Source organism: Carassius carassius, chromosome 5 (genome assembly GCF_963082965.1).
Source record: "Carassius carassius chromosome 5, fCarCar2.1, whole genome shotgun sequence".
Taxonomy (NCBI): domain Eukaryota; kingdom Metazoa; phylum Chordata; class Actinopteri; order Cypriniformes; family Cyprinidae; genus Carassius; species Carassius carassius.
This window is the reverse complement of record NC_081759.1, coordinates 3,234,912-3,251,981: the sequence shown is the minus strand read 5'-3', so window position 1 is coordinate 3,251,981 and position 17,070 is coordinate 3,234,912. Positions and strand designations below refer to the sequence as shown.

Below are 17,070 nucleotides of genomic sequence, written 5' to 3'. Positions count from 1 at the left end.
CGCCAATTCATGCGCCATTTTTATGGCTTTAGCCTCTGATGACACAGATGTTAAACAATCATCCATGTAGAAATTTTGGAGTATTGTGTTCAGAACACTAGGTTCAAAGTTGTCTTTGTAGTCTTGCACAATTCTCCGCAGTGCATAATTCGCACAACTGGGCGAAAACACGGCCCCAAAGAGGTGAACTCTCATCCTGTATTGCATGGAAGCTTGTCTTGTATCGCCATCAGGATACCACAAGAAGCTTAAAAAGTCTGTGTGCTCCGGAGTCACCCTCACCTGATGGAACATGGCTTGGATGTCTGCCATCAGTGCTACTCGTTCTTGTCTAAACCTAGTAAGTACGCCAAGTAAGGTGCTTGTGAGGTGAGGCCCCTGCAACAGCTGAGAATTCAATGAAATTCCATTAAACACAGCAGCACAGTCAAAGACAACTCGAAGGGTTTTCTTTTTTGGATGGTATACCCCATGATGGGGAATATACCACACCTTGCCGTCATCTCGCTTCAACTGCTGATGTGGTACAAGCTCAGCATTCCCCTTTTCAATGACTTTGGAGAGGAAAGCTGTGTACTCTTGATGATAATCTTTATTCCTCTTGAACTTCCTGCGAAGACTTAAGAGACGCTCCTTTGCGATGCTATAATTATTTGGCAAGATGACATCTTTAGCCTTAAATGGCAAGTCAAAGCAATAGTGTCCTTCATCAAGCTGAATTGAAGACTCCATTATTTGCATAAATCTTTGATCCTCTCTAGAAAGGCAAAAATGGTCTGATTTTTCATTGAAATCTTGATTGTATTGGGAAACCAATAAGTCTTGTAGCTTGGCGACTGAGATCCTATTGACAGTGACTTCAGGAAGGCCGATCTTGCCTTTACGCAGCTCACCACCTCTCAGCGGGCCATTCACGACCCGCCCCAGTAGAGTCCTGACAGCATAAGGTCCTTTGCCTTGGCTATTTATTATTTCCCATGGTTCCATGAGCTTCGGTGCATTGGTGCCTATCAGCAATTCCACCTCTGCCTCAAGACTGAGAACTGTAATGCCTTTGAGGCATTTCCATCCCTCTAGGTCCTGTTGAGTGAGAATGTTATTTCTGCTCACAGGCATGGTCTTCTGGGTATAAACTTCAGGTAAGTCAAGGAAGTTTTCTTCATTCAAACCAGACACCTCAAGACCACTAAGCAAGAATGTGTCTACAGACCTCTCTTGGCCAAGAGTACAAAGAATAATGCTAGTCTTGACTCCTGAAAGATTCAGTTTTCTCATGAGATGTTGAGTACAGAAAGAAGCTGAACTCCCAGGGTCTAGAAAGGCATAGGTGTTCATAATCGTGCTCCCGGACTTGGCCTTTACCTGTACCTTTACCTGTTCTCTCAGGACCTGAAGTGGGACATTCACATTGACTCCATTGTGAAAAAGACCCAGCAGAGGTTGTACTTCCTTCGCCAGCTGAGGAAGTTTAACCTGCCACAGGATCTGCTGAAACAGTTCTACTCCACCATCATCAAATCCATCCTCTGCACTTCAGTAACTGTCTGGTTCAGCTCAGCTTCTAAATCTGACCTCAGAAGACTACAGAGGGTAGTCCGGACTGCTGAGCGAATCATCGGTTCAACTCTCCCATCTATTCAAGAACTGTACTTATCCAGAGTGAGCAAAAGGGCTGTTAAAATCACTCTGGACCCCTCACATCCAGCACACTCCCTCTTTGAACTGTTGCCATCTGGTCGACGCTACAGAGCACTGAGCACCAGAACGACCAGACACAGGAACAGTTTCTTCCCTCAGGCAATCCATCTTATGAACAGCTGATACACACTGAACACACTACACTTTATATTTATATACACATACACTTAATTTATCTAACACACATACTTAGTTTCCACTTAAATTTTGCACATAATATACATGTACATACATAACTGCATTTTTGGAATATACCTGCCTACAATTGTCAATTTGTATATTGTCATTTATTATCTACTTATTTGTATTTTTTGTATTTTTATATTCTTTTATTATGTGTTTTATGTTCTGTCGCTGTCATTCTGTTGTACTGTGGAGCTTCTGTCACGAAAACAAATTCCTCGTATGTGTAAACATACCTGGCAATAAAGCTCATTCTGATTCTGATTCCGATTCTGATTCTACAGGCACAATAGAGAGAACACATTCATCACTTCCGGCCCCAGTATGGCCACATGTTTCCAATGACACAGATGCATTATTGACTGACACTTCATGTGTAGGACAGTTGGATGTTTGTGTTTACATATATCACAAGTCAAAGGCTTGTCACAGTCCCTGCTCATATGACCTCTCCTCAGACAGCTGAAACACACTCTGTCCACCTTCAAAACCTCCAATTTCTCCCTGGGTGACATCTCATCAAGCTGTGAACACTTCTCCACTGAATGCTGACTCTTACAAACACAGCATGACTCTTCGTCATTTCTTTGTGAAGCTTTACCAACAGCACAGGTCTTTGAATCTTTACCTGACGCTCGGGAACATAGCTCTGTAACCATGGCGTTCCTGTAGCTCCCAAGCGACAGACCTCCATTTTTCCCTCAGTTTATATGGCAACTTCATCATTATCAGGCGAAGATTGGATGGCACGTTCAACTCCTCCATATGCTGTAAATCTTCCATAACATTACAACAGTCCCTTAAAAAGATTGAAAAGGACTGCAGAGCATTAATGTCATCAACCCTCATCGTAGGCCACATCATAGCTTCTCCATATAAGCTACAGCAATTTTTTATTTCATTTCCGAAGAATTCTTTCAATAGATTCTTTGCTCTCTCATAGCCATGCCCAGGAGCCATGTTATAGCAACTCCGAACCAGTTCTCTGGGCTGCCCTCTGGTATGTTGTTCAAGATAATAAAGACATTCTTGTTTATCTGTAGTTTTCCTTTCAATTGCTTGCTCGAAAGCTCTAATGGAGGCAGCATACTTAAGTGGATCACCATCAAACTCTGGGAGAGCTCGTGGCAGAAGAGAGGCTAAGGCTTGGTTCTGTACCAGCTGACCGATTATGTTAGTTTGCTGTTGCATAAGGTCATACAAAGTAGGGTGTTGAACATTGTCAACAGAGGAATGATGGTGCGACTGTGATTGTGTACATGTACTCCCGTGTGAGGTCAGTGGTTGAAACCCTGCTGTTGAAGCGTTGATGAGTCTGGATCTGTCAGAAGACTGGGCTTGTGGAATATGCGGCCTTTCCTTAGGCCGTACAGCCAATGGCAGAGAATGGTCCCGTTGGAAAGTGACAGTTTAAGGAAGTTGCAAGACAGGAACTGTGTTCGCATAACTTGATGTTTGTGATTTCACATGAGCATGAAGATAGGCATTCATGGCATCCTCTCCATCCACATCTTCACCACCACACACATTTTCAAACACAGACAATCTAGCCGTAGCAACAGTCAATTTGGCCTCAACCTCTAGCTGTTCCTTTTTCCTTTTCAGCTTTGCCTTTTCCATTTGAAGGGCTGCTTCTTCAGCGTCAATGTCATGCTTTTTTCTCAAAGCAGCTGCAGACTGTAAAAGTGCAGCCCTTTCAGCCTTTGCCTTTAAACGCACAGAACTAATACTGGAAGCCTTTGAATGGACAGAAGAGTGATCTTTATGTTTTGACCCTTTACTTGAGACATTGGAAATACTATCTTCAGGCCTTATATCAACATTTGTTATAGACAGCACATCAAGATTCTCGTCATGATTTTTTGCAGCAGCATCGGGCAACCACTTCTTCACGTCATTCTCAAATGTATTAAATTCCACTGTTTGTTTGTCGTATTCAGAATCTGGCATAGGCATTTCCAGCAACGTAGTTTGGGTTTCTAAAGCCTCATTGCACAATGTGGTATATTTGTTTAGCCATTTCTTCACATCAAACACAGTTTGAGATGTTCTTTTTCCAGAAAGAACCTCATTAATCCTCTGCTTAATTTTATTAGCTTGCATAAATTGGGATTTTTTTTGCAGATTTTCGAACAACATTGTAAATCCCTTAGCTGTTAAATTTCTTATGCGTTTCCCCGAGTCATCAACAGCAACACTAGACTTATCAGAAATATAATTTGTAGCCACAAAAGCAATTTTGGCTCTATAGAGCTCAGTTTCTTCCTCTGCAATCATCTTTATGCATTAAGCGCATCCAGTTCAAAGCACTCAATGATAACAGCACAATTAATCTTGCTCATGCAGAGGCAACCAACAGCAGACACAACATAGCACTTTCAATTTTACGAAGCAACAACACTGAAACAGTCTTTCATTTAAATTTCGAGAGTCCACCTTTTTCCAATTCCATACATCAGCAAAAATATATGAAAGTGTACCCACCAGCTTTCCGTGATTGCGGTCTGCGTGAGGACTTACAGATGTTTCAATTATAACTTCCAGGCTCCGTGACAGGTAAGCAATCCAATGAAATGGGCAATCCTTTCAATATCCAAGCGATCAGGACACTCCTGTCCAATTCAGAAGCATTTCCCAACGAAAAGGAATAGGTTCTTACTGTGTTGAGGCTATCCTATAAGCCTCGGCATAGATGGCATGGTGTTCTCAACGCGTAGCAGAAAATTCTGAGTCCAAACATTAGCTCTCTTTGGGTGGTGTTCCCGTTTATTATGAAGGTAAAAAAGGGATAATTTACATAAAATGATACTTCACCCAGTGCTGAATATTAAAGTGCTGTCGTGCTAATAATAGCAATATTAACCTATCCAGAGAAGGTGAATATATAAATAGCTCCTACAAATGCCTTATTCATTTATTCATTCAAAACACTATTTATACATTGTTCAGACCTTTTTCTTTTTTATAAGGATGTAAGTTCATTTTTTAAACGTAACTACTTATACTTCCCATAATGTATGCACAATGATTCAATGGAATGCTCTTTAATGTTTTCTCTAGCATTCGCATAACCAACAAAAACCATTTTTTTAAACATTTAAAAATTGAAGGTCTTCAACGTTCTTAACTTCTAAAGATACAGTTGACTTGATGTTCTTATGGTTTATTTTTATCTGTTTTCTGACGTTTCTCCTTGTTTGGTCTGGTTGCTTTTTCTTTAGAATTAGCTTTTTTGGAGCTGAAAAAGCTGGTGCCAGATGAAAGGTCAGCTTTACCAGCTGCTGTTAGTGTATAACTACACCTTTGCCTTGAGGGCAGAGCAACATGATCTAGTTGAACAATCCTGGGGTCAGACGGTCAGCAGGTGCTCTTTAGATGGACAAATGGATGTTTCCTTTACATCCTTCAGTAAACAGACAGAAAGACACCTAAGAACTTCTGCCCGACCATCAAAGTGTTTTTAAAAGGATGTTAGAAAAAAGAAATTATTTATGCATCAGGTAGAAAAACAAAAAACTTACATTTTTACAAAAATGACGTCCTGATGATCTTTATTAAGCAGTCGTCAATGCATTAAAGCAAAAATGTACTCGAGGTCATGTGATAATACATGTTGCTCTGTCCATCCGCTCCGTGTTTTTCGAACAGCTTTGTCTCCTCTTGCTGGTGATGTATTAAACAACATCCAGTGACTGGATGCATTCGTTGCATTATGCCATTCAAAAAATAAAGGCAATTTTAAGGTCTGATTTTTGTAAAATGACCAATACAAATAATTAAGGTCATAAAAGACTGACAGATTTTCCGAAAAATGAGTTCGATTCCAGATGAGCTGAAATATAAAATGAAATTATATTTTTTTATGTAGGCTAACTGTTTTTATGAACCTGTAGCAAGCTCACATTACCGAGACAGAATCTTATTGTGGCCCATGATCATTGACTGACAACCATTTCCCTTAAAATTGTTGTCAATATTTATTTATTTGCTAGAATTTCATTGCAGTATTTTTATTCACAAGAAAGTTATAGCTGTATTATTGACCTGCAGATGGCATCTAAGCACAAGACACAGATGTCAAGTGCACAATTCCAGCGGAAACCAGCCACAGTAGTTTGTAGTTTTATGATTCATATGATATATAGCCTAGTGGAGCTCAAACGTGAGGAGGAAAAAAACACCTCATTTGAAATTAGAGGCTCAAATTGAGCAAAAAATATACAAAATATGTGCAGATGCTGATATTTACATCAACATCTGATGCAGTTCTGATAATGTGATGCTTGTTAAGTAAATAAATTTGTAACAATATAGCAGACTACTTACAAAAAATGCATATAAATACCTTTATCAGTATTTTTAGTTTTATAATCAGAACAGTATAATGCACTGCAATACAATAATGAAAAAAATTTCAACAAAAGCCCGATGATCATATCCGATTCTGATATTTTAACATGCTTTTTCTAAATATGTCCGGGATATGTTATATTAATGTTATATGTTAAATATGCAGTTGTCAATGTATTTAAGCAAAAATGCACTTAAGGTTATATATGTTATCTTGCATGAGGTTATGTTTGCAGAAAGTCTCTATCAGCTGTAGAGGATCTGTAATTTATTACCTCCTTATTTCCTCTTACTCCAATTGCATTTTTTTAAAGGTTCTTGCTGCTTGGAATATGTTCTTGGCATGGCAGAAACACCAGCTCAGTGTGGATGTATATTATTGCTCTGTAAATGTCATGATTTTTGTGTGTAAAGTCAACTAAAATGCATCCAAATAATCACAATTGAAATGCAAATTCTATCTGTGTCCAAAAATATTGGCAGTACCATGCTACTTTTTTGTTAGTGAAAGACGGATTAGGTGTGTGTGTGTGTATGTGTGTTGATCAGGAGAGATTATTTGTCTATGTATTAGAAGTTTATCTGAGGTCAGGTGACCTTAAATGGGTGTCCCTTGTCTCTGTCAAAGACAAACATTTAATGCTGAACCTTTAAAATAATTGTAAACATAATTTATGTCATATCTGAAAGTTGGTTGCTAAAGAATATCAAACAAACAAAACATTAAACTGCTGAGTTTTTAGACTGAAAATAGGCACATATGGCCTACTCATGAAAAAGAAGGGAATGGTGCCAATATTTACTTCATACTGAAACGCGTGGGGGGGGGGGGGGGCTCTCTCTAAAAAAGAGAGATTACTGCATTTACGTCATAAAAACAGAACAAGCGCGGAGAATGGCCATCCAGCAAAGCTGCTCTGAAACCAGATGACACAAAGGGCGGGGCGTAAAGCCCGGAAGTTGTCTCTGATTGGACCGCAACGATAGGCGCTAAATGATTATAATTTTGTTTCACCCTTTCCCCATTTTTGTAAAAATAAAATATTCATTATATATATCAAATGTAACTATTCAGGTGTAAATTGGACCAGTCGCTAAATTGCATGGTCATTTGTCACAATTATTTACTTATATTAAAACATATGATTTTTTAAAATAATTTCAAAATAATATTCTAATTATGTCCCGTCAATACTTTTAACTTTCCAATTAGTGATGCACAATAATTTAACAAAACACACACAAAAAAGTGTTATATAATTGAGAAGTCCCGGTTTTGTGAGCCATCAAGCGCCCTCTCGAGGAAGGAAAGCAAACGTCCTCTAAAAAACAGTGATTAGCGAGATTTATCCACTCAAACACACCACAACAGTGTTGACAACACACACAGGGAGAAACACGGGCAAAGAGAGTCGAGAGGAGCTGAAGTCAGTACATCTGCTCCTGAACTCCTGTGTCCCATCATGGCTCTGTCAGGATCTCAATCCCCGGATGATGCTTTGCACGGTAAGACAACCGAATATCTACATAATACTGCTTAAGTGTTATAACCTTTGTATATATATATATATATATATTCGATTGTATAGCCACAGTTTAGTCGAGAGTATATATATATATATATAATTTTATATATATATAAATATAAATATTATATTTATATAGGCTATATATATATATATATATATATATATATATATATATATATATATATATATATATATATATATATATATATATATAGAAAAATAACCCGAATGCGCATTAAATATTTAAAATTTATTTTTAAATTGAATAACAAAATAAGCTGGTCTACATTTGTAAAAATAAAAATACAGTTAAAGGCTATTGATCTTGAATAGTATGTTTTGTAGGAATGCTCTGTTATATCTATCTTTTTTTATTTTGTTGTGCCACTGTTTATGTCTGTATTGTTATGTAAACAGATTCCATGACTCGCTTGTTTTGTCTCTATCTAAGCCAATTACTGTGAAGAGGGTTAACAGCTCTTATAATTTGATCAGGAGATTAAACTGTCTGCAGGGTGGAACGTGAGAACAACAGTTCTTGCAGAACACAAATTCTTCATAAAAACAAATCCCTGTCATTATCATTCATAAAACACACAAAGCATGCACAATCTCTCATCCACACTCACAGCTTGATCTTATGCTCCGTATACGTAACATGCAGCCCTCATCTGTGGTTATGTCACAGTTCCACATGCTGGAGAATCTGGGGCAATGGCACAGTCCCTCCACTGCAACACCCCTGTTTCTGAAAAACACACCCAACATGACCAGGAAGGGCAGAAAGAGAGGATGCTCAAGGCACGGGGAAAGAATTAGAAAGAAGACAGGGAGGGAGGGAATGGGGGGGGGTAATCTCTGACAGAAATAAAATGCTTATGTAAGCAAGCTCTTGTTTGGGCAACATTACTGTATCCTCATGACCCTGTGTCCATGTGACAGCAATCAGTAATAGATAGATAGATAGATAGATAGATAGATAGATAGATAGATAGATAGATATCAAGTCCCGTTCTACATTGAATGTCCAGTTTTACCTGCAAATATGTCACAATTTGAAAACAAGTTGTATTTTAAGTTGTCTTTAACATATAAATTCACAAATATTCACTCTGTCGGTGAGTGATCAAACTGAACCCATTTCATTAATCCAAGTCTGTGTCTTTCACATGTCCGTCAGGCTCTTGGGTGGAGCTGGAGGGTCTGGTGGCTCCTGCAGGTCAAACAGAAGCGCAGGACACCACCGCCTCCTTCCTGCAGGGGGAGCTGGAGAGGATTCTGCTGGAAGCTCAGCTGGAGTGTGAGAGGAGCAGTCAAACAGAAAGGTGTGGAGTCTTTCATTTGAACCAGTGCACTTGGAAGTAAACAAATCTGCTCTTATGAAAGAAAAATTACAAATAAGAGTCATCAAGCTGTGTGTTTGACACTAATACTATACCTTTTTTATCTTAATATTAAATATCTAAATATTTCTCCAAATATTAGGAAAATGAAATGTACTGCCACAACAATTTTGTTGGAAAAAACGTGCATATTGAATGTCACAGCTTGCTAAAGACTTCATTGCAAACTTGTTTGGAGCACATGTGGGGATTTTAGGACTTGGAATTATTATTATTATTACCACACCACACATGATCAACCTAAAAGCACATTCAGTGAAGTAAAAGATAATGCACTATTACTTTCCGTGCTTAATTTCTGAGGGTTAATAAGCCTGCAGTGCAAAACTGTCTTGTTTTATCAGGAAAATGGCACATAAGCATATTTTTTCTTATTACCTCAATTTTGCTCTGTAGGGGAACAGCTTAACCAGCACTTTGGTGGCTTGTTTAATGTCTGCCTATTTTGTGTGCGTGTGTTTTGATGTCAAAACTGAGGAAAACCTGATAATGTAATACTTTTTTGTTTTGTTTTAATAAGCAGATTTTTGATATTTTCGCTTATTCTGCTGACCTGCCTCTCAAATTTTTCATCAGTATCTCCTATAGAGTTTCCGGTGAGATCTCAACAACGTCTTAAACTGCATGCAGTCTGCAGTTAAAACCCATTTCAATATGAACTTAAATATTTCTCACTGAATTCTCCCAAAACCCAAAAGATCTGAGCTGCTTACATTCATTTTATAGCTCTTTCTCTGTTACTGGATCTCAGCAGTTTACTCATTTATACCACCATAAGACATTTTGACAAGAGAAAAGACAGACATTTTAGGAGAAACATCTGAAACTGTATATGAGAACTCCAGTTTCATGAACATGAAATCATCTGAGTGTGTACGTGTGTGTAGGGGAGAAATTACAATGCATCCAGTCTTTGGTAATTGTTTTGCATGGAGCTCTTATAACACAGGCTTCCTCTCTGAATTCAGTCCTCCGCAAGTCGTGACCCCGAGAACATCTGGATCTCCCAAACCAGCCAGTGAGGGCAGTAGCAGCACAGATTGTGTGACTATACAGGTAACAGACACCTGAAGCACTGTACTGTACCACAATACTGCCAAATAAAGGAGACTGTTTTATATATACAAGCAATGAGCTGAATGATGAGGATGATTTTAAAAGTCTACTCAACTTATTATGGTTACAATCATAACCGTGCTTTAATTATGACAGACTGAGACAGACTTTACGGTGGTAATTAGTCTCATGGTTTATGTATATGCTCGTAAGTACTCACTATTCTAATTCTATTATTAAAAAAAAAAAATCTAACTACCTTTCTAATCTTTTTCTATTCTATCTGTTTTCTTTTTATTTATTAGATTATTTAAAAGCCCTTGCTACGTGTACTGTGTTAAGCTAACTGAGACTTGTTATAGCACTTATATATCATTGCTCTTTTTGTTGTTTTTGATTGCTTCCACTGTCCTCATTTGTAAGTCGCTTTGGATTAAAGCGTCTGCTAAATGACTAAAATGTAATGTAAATGTAAGTGTTTGATTAGTCACTCAATAATCAAGCTAAAACAACCTTTACACTACCTGTCAAAAGTTTAGAATAATGTTTTTAATGTTTTTGAAAGTAGTCTCTCATGCTTACCTGCAGTTATTTGATGAAAAATACTGTAAAAAACCCCAGTAATTTTGTGAAATATTATTAGAAATAAATTCAAATAACTTTTTAGATTTCTTTTTATAATATAATAATTGTAGAATTTCTGAAGGATCATGTTACACTGAAGACTGGAGTAATGATGCTGAAAGTTCAGCTGCGCATCACAGGAATAAATGACAATTTAAAGTATATTCAAACAGTTACTTCAATTTGTAATAAAATTTCACAATATAAATTATTTTACTGTATCTTTGACCAAATAAATGCAGTATTGGTGAGCATCTGAGAGATGTTATAATCATGCATAAATAGGATAAAAAATAAATAGACTATTGAAATTAAACTTTGCATGGTAAAACTGACATGGGGAAAGAAAGAAAATGCATTAAATACAGGCTACAATAAATACAGGTTCACTTGCAATGATAATTAAGGGTTTAAATAATTTAGCATATTGTTGTCAGTGTGGTTTATAGCATTAGTCATTTTCAGTACACTTTAAACTGTTGTACATTAAACAGTTTTGTTCCTGAAGCTGCTGATTTAGGGCCAGTAAAGTATGTAAATGATGCACTAACAGAGTCTCTGCACTGTTTATCTTTCAGTCGGATGAGAATGACAGGCGAGTGAGTGCTGAGTGGGTGTGGGATTGGTCCAGTCGGCCAGAGAACCTCCCGCCCAAGTAAGATTGACCCAACATTTAGACTTTGATTCAGGTGTAGCCTGTGTTCTTAAATCCTGTTAGTTTCCTCAGTTCACCTTCAGATGTAATAAAGGCAGTTGATAGATAAATTGTAGATAATTAGTAAATGTATCAAGTTTTTTACTCAGGTGTTTGTGATATATATATATAATTTTCTATTTGTAAAAGTATATGCCATATAAATTAAAAATGTGTCATAGAAAAAAACATAAAAAGACCCTTACTGACCCCAAGCTTTTGAAATGTAGTAAATTTTTCTTCTGCTTCACAGTACAGAGAATTCTGATATATTAGCTTAATTTCCTTTAAAATATTGTCACAATATGAAAAATATTAATGGTCTTAAATGCAGAATTTAAAAATTATTTTGTCCTTTTGATTTTGGCATGCAATATTGGTTTTGTTCATGGATGGTTCATGTAATTAATTTGAGTTATGTTGTTTTATTAGACCAGAAAACACTTGGAATAGACAACAGTAAACATGGAATTTGTATTTATTTATTTATTTATTTTGCACATGATGTGCAGTTTGCAGTCCTAGATAAAATGCTGCTTATTAAGGATGCAAGTATATCATGAACACCATGTGGCATTATGGGTAAAAATAAATGAGGTGTTCTTGTTTGCTTAAGTGTCCTTTCAGAATAACAGAGTGCTTCACAGATTGCCAGGTCTTGCAGGGGAGCGTTTGACCTCCTGCATACCTCTGCTTAAATCTCGGAGGATCATTGAGTTGCCACACAAAAATAGATTGTGCGCCACACCATGAGTCAGCAAATCTGAGCCTCACTTGTGCGGCATTTAACGAGAGGATGAGGAGATAGTTCTTAATGCATGTATCAAAACCTTGTCACAAACTTTTTGAATTGCAACGTTTAATGATTTAATGATTGCAGATTGTAGCAGAGACTGCTCTGATATCATTCATGAAGCTATTAAAAGCAAAAAGCTTTGAGAGAGCACAAAAAGCTTCACTTTGTCAATGCCAGTTTTCATGATGGTGCATATATACACTTTGCAAATATACATCTTGCTGGAAAAACATTTCAAAGGCTATTTGAAATAAATCTTTAGAAATAGAGCTGATGTAAAGTCATTTAGTCTCTGTCCATCCATATGTTTGGATTGCTTGATCAAAAAAACTTTTACATCAAATACCTTAGTCAGGGTCAGTGTATAGTCTTTCTGACTGGCTATAAAAATCATATAAGCTTAATGCACTTATCAAAATAACAAAAACAGTCAGCATTTTTATTTTCAAACTATTCAAAATGCATTGTAACTTACAGTATGCCAAGGAATGGAAAAATATGTTCAAATACTCAATTTAATGTCAAAGAACTTTTCAAAATTTCTAATTTCTGTCACTATTTGGATGTAGTAAAACACCCACAGAGGAAAGATAAAACATATGTGCTTATTTAATGTCAATAACCAATATTCTAACCTTGAAATTCTTGAAAACCTTGAATAACCATAATTCTAACCTTAAAATCAGGATTGGGCATTAAATATATTAAATGTACAGTATACTGAATTAAGGGAGACAGATGTCTCATGTCTTTCTGCAGTTTTTTTTTACTAATTAATGGATAGACTTCTTCACCTTACAAATGGTTGTCAAAAGCAAAAATGCTGTGAAATGCGTCACATTGTGTGAGAAAGTGAGGGCAAGATTTATTCAGCTAATGTGATGCAGGATGGTTTAAGCAGATGTAACCATTCTTCTAAAATACAAATAAAAAAATATTATTTTTTGATTTGACATTTCTAATATTCCCTTTGTAATTATGAGGTATGGAGTGTACAAACCCGATTCCAAAAAAGTTGGGACACTGTACAAATTGTGAATAAAAACAGAGTGCAATGATGTGGGAGTTTCAAATTTCAATATTTTATTCAGAATACAACATAGATGACATATCAATTGTTTAAACTGAGAAAATGTATAATTTTAAGGGAAAAATAAGTTGATTTTAAATTTCACAGCATCAACACATCTAAAAAAAGTTGGGACAAGGCCATGTTTACCACTGTGTGCCATCCCCTCTTCTTTTTATAACAGTCTGCAAACGTCTGGGGACTGAGGAGACAAGCTGCTCAAGTTTAGGAATAGAAATGTTGTCCCATTCTTGTCTAATACAGGCTTCTAGTTGCTTTATATGATAGGATAGATGAGATTTAAATTGGGATTACAATGCTGAATTTGGCTTAATCTGTTTCAGATAAATTTATCTTGAAACACCTTCATGTTCACCTGGTGCAAGCTCTGGATCCAGCCTGACAGCATCCATTAGATTTTTTTTTTTTTTTAAACAAATGAATGTTGATGTAAAATGAATAACAAATGTTATAAGAAATAAGTTGTCCAAGAAATACGTTTTATGTAACTGATCAAATAGTGATTTTGTGACACTGATCATATGATTCTCAAAAATGCTGGAGAACATGATCATCACCTCAATAAAGCAAAAGAGAAATACTGAGACCTTACAGATTTATGTGCATTTTCAATTCAACTTCTCTGAAATGATAATATTGTGTAATCAGAATTTTGTATTAAATAATAAACTGTGCAAATAAACCTGGATTAAACATTTAATAGTCCTTAAACTTTAATATTCCAAATGCATAAGTACATATCTAGATTATATTGCTGAATGACCCTGATTTATCTCTCTCTCTCTCTCTGTCTTTAGGGAGTTTGTGTTTCATCACCCAAAGCAGTCTGGCTCTCTGAGCGTGAGGAAGACTGAGGTGATGAAGAGGGGATTGTTTTCTTCAGATGTGCTCCTCATCCTCCTGCCCTCTCTGCTCGCCTCACACGCTCTGACGCTGGGCCTGGGGTGAGACTTTTCTCATGTTTCATCATATCTCCTAATTTTATATCAATGCAAATCTTTTGCTTTAAGACTCCACAGGATGAATGCGAGGCCAAATTTTGTCAAATGTGTCAATGAGGTTTATCTATGTATAAATAGTCTTTTGCAGAATTAAAGGTAATCTGCATAAATAAAACCATAGGGTTTGTGGATGTATGGCCCAGACAGCCCCATTGAAGTCAATGGCTGTTCCACTGATTTTAACGCAAAAGATGATTGGAAAGAGCCTTTAAACAGGCCTTTTTGATCACATTATGAGGCCTGTTTGCATTGAAAGTCCCACAGCTAACAGCACTTGGAATTTAAATACTCTGCTGCCGTACATATAGTACACATTTGCCATTCGTAAGTGATAGCAGTCTGTTTTTGTTTATGCATTTAAATGCATAAATTAATTCTCAAAATGATTGTTCTGCATGTGAATGAAATATAGAAGTCACTTGTGTTAGTGCATTGATTGACATACTGTACTGATAATGTGATTTACTAAATGTATATGCCATTACTGCATAGATAAGTGTTTGTTTTGAGGAGAAAATAGTATCTCTGATGGTGACAGTTTTGTTATTATGGGGAATATAGCCATCTCTTCCCTTTTCTGTAATTTATTAAGTACTTGTACATCTGAAGTGAAAATGTGACCATGAAGAGGTCTTGCAGGAAACTATAGATGAAGTCTAAATGAAGACCAAGTCCCATAGGCCCGTGCTTGCAATAAATCACAGAAAACTGAGAAATGTTTGTTCTGTTCAAACTCTCTGAAATGTTGTATTGAGTCATACAAACCACATTTTTGACTTACATTTTCATTACTGGCATTGATGTTACCTATAATAAAGAGCATAAATAAGAACTCCAATGCTGTCTGACAGAAGACAAAAGATGACAGATTATCTCTTTCTATCTATTTCTTACTTTCTCTCTCAGAATATACATAGGGAAACGGCTGGCATCCTCCTCCACCAGCACACTGTGACATGTGACATTTGGGAGCTCACCGATTGGCTGAAGCAGCTGCCATTAGCACTGCAGTCCAATCACGCCTCTCTTCTTCTCCCGTGATGGGCGGGCAACAGCCTCTTCTGTCTCCGTTTGTGTTTGTCCTGTTTGACCACAAAGCTCTCTTTCTCTGTCTCCGTGTAATTAAAGGGGTTATATCATATGAAATCAAATTGTCCTTGATATTTTCTCGATAAAAGAGTCTGATGTTCCATGAAAGTATACATTTGAAAGTATACATTTGAGAACTCTTACAAAAAGGGGTATTTATTGAAAATAAGCCATAAGAACTAATTCTGAACTCCTCTGAAGACGTGCATTTAAGATTTATGTATTAGATCTATTGGATACATAATGGAGATATTGGATACATAATGGAGGTATTATGTATTGGATTTTTGTCCAAAATGTGTAACCCAAGTGAATGGAAATTTTATATGCAATTCAAATGCATAAATATTATATACTTAAAAAATTAGGCCTAAATATTTTTGATGTCAGACTGATTAATATGTTATTGACCGGAAGAGTCAAAATGGGTACAAAAAAAAAAAGAAAAAAAAATTGGTAATGAAAAGATATCCAGGATTGCTATTTCTGCACAATATTATAAGTGGAGCTCAGGGAAAACTTTACGTATGGTATGACCCCTTTAACCCCATGAAAGTGTCTTTTTAAGACTAAACTGTCCCTCTAAATCTTTTTGTAGTTGTTTAGTCCACTAAGGCCTGTGTCCACAAGTGTGTCAGGTCAGTACAATTACTACAGGGAGCACAGAAACAAATGTTATTTTACATCTAAATCAAATGCAAGACATACATTCAGTTTGAGACAGAGTTTAGCATGGATAGTGTATGACTGAATCGTTTCGTGTTTGTGTGGAGCAAAATAATGTGAAAAATCACATGTTTCAGTAACGTGTTTGAGCTATAGATCCATTCCATGTTGTAATGTGAAGTTAACTGGAGATAATCAGGTCAAATTAATCTTGTTTGTAAAAACTCGACAACAATAAATGTCACTCTTACCACCTTCTGCTTGGTCTGGTGTGTAAAAATGAATGTTGATGTGGGTCTATTGACCTTTAACTTAAAAATACAGAACATTATCTTGTTTTACTGAGTGTATATATAATATTTAAAGTAGCTTTAAATAGAAATGCCATGGTAAATGAATATGATAATTATGGGTAGTTATAAAATATACGTGACTTGTGTATAATTTGCCTATTTTATATTGTCACCATTGTTTCCCTTCGCAGGTGAATTTCAATGGTCCTGTGATGTGACAATTGGATTTTTAAAAATGGTAATATTTTAAGTATTCTGTGTTAACTATGAAGAACTATTTCATGTCAGCTTCAAAATATGGTGATTTTCCATCTGATACCTTTACTGTTTATAAAACAACGAAACAATACAAAATACACATTTAAGATGCATTGCCAAAAAATAAAAAATAAATAAAAATTAATAAAACTCCTATAACACAGCAGTGTGATTCCCTGAATATGCAGCAGAGGTCAGAAGTGTTCTAGTTAAGGCACCTGCAGTTCATATGAGAGTTACGGCAGAGCTCTGCACATTTTTTTCTTCAGAAGATGTGTTCCTAATTTAGGAGCACAGTCAAAAATTTAGGAGCACCTTCTGATTAATGATAGAAATCAAA

The 17,070-nt window shown here is 36.4% G+C and overlaps 1 protein-coding gene across 3 annotated transcripts; it reads left to right on the top strand.

Moving 5' to 3' along the window:
• The first annotated feature begins 7,596 nt into the window (after positions 1–7,596).
• On the top strand, positions 7,597–16,437 carry zgc:73226 (uncharacterized protein LOC402792 homolog). 3 transcript variants are annotated; one of them, XM_059549454.1, is made up of 7 exons: positions 7,597–7,737; positions 8,941–9,085; positions 10,132–10,219; positions 11,422–11,498; positions 14,221–14,367; positions 15,331–15,941; positions 15,989–16,437. In XM_059549454.1, exons 1-6 carry the CDS (start codon positions 7,695–7,697, stop codon positions 15,377–15,379), a joined length of 549 nt encoding a protein of 182 aa, XP_059405437.1. In that variant the 5' UTR covers positions 7,597–7,694; the 3' UTR covers positions 15,380–15,941; positions 15,989–16,437. The 3 variants fall into 3 exon arrangements, with proteins under 3 accessions (XP_059405437.1, XP_059405435.1, XP_059405436.1); XM_059549452.1 differs by having other exon boundaries at positions 10,099–10,219; XM_059549453.1 differs by having other exon boundaries at positions 10,099–10,219; positions 15,331–16,437.
• Positions 16,438–17,070: the final 633 nt, after the last annotated feature.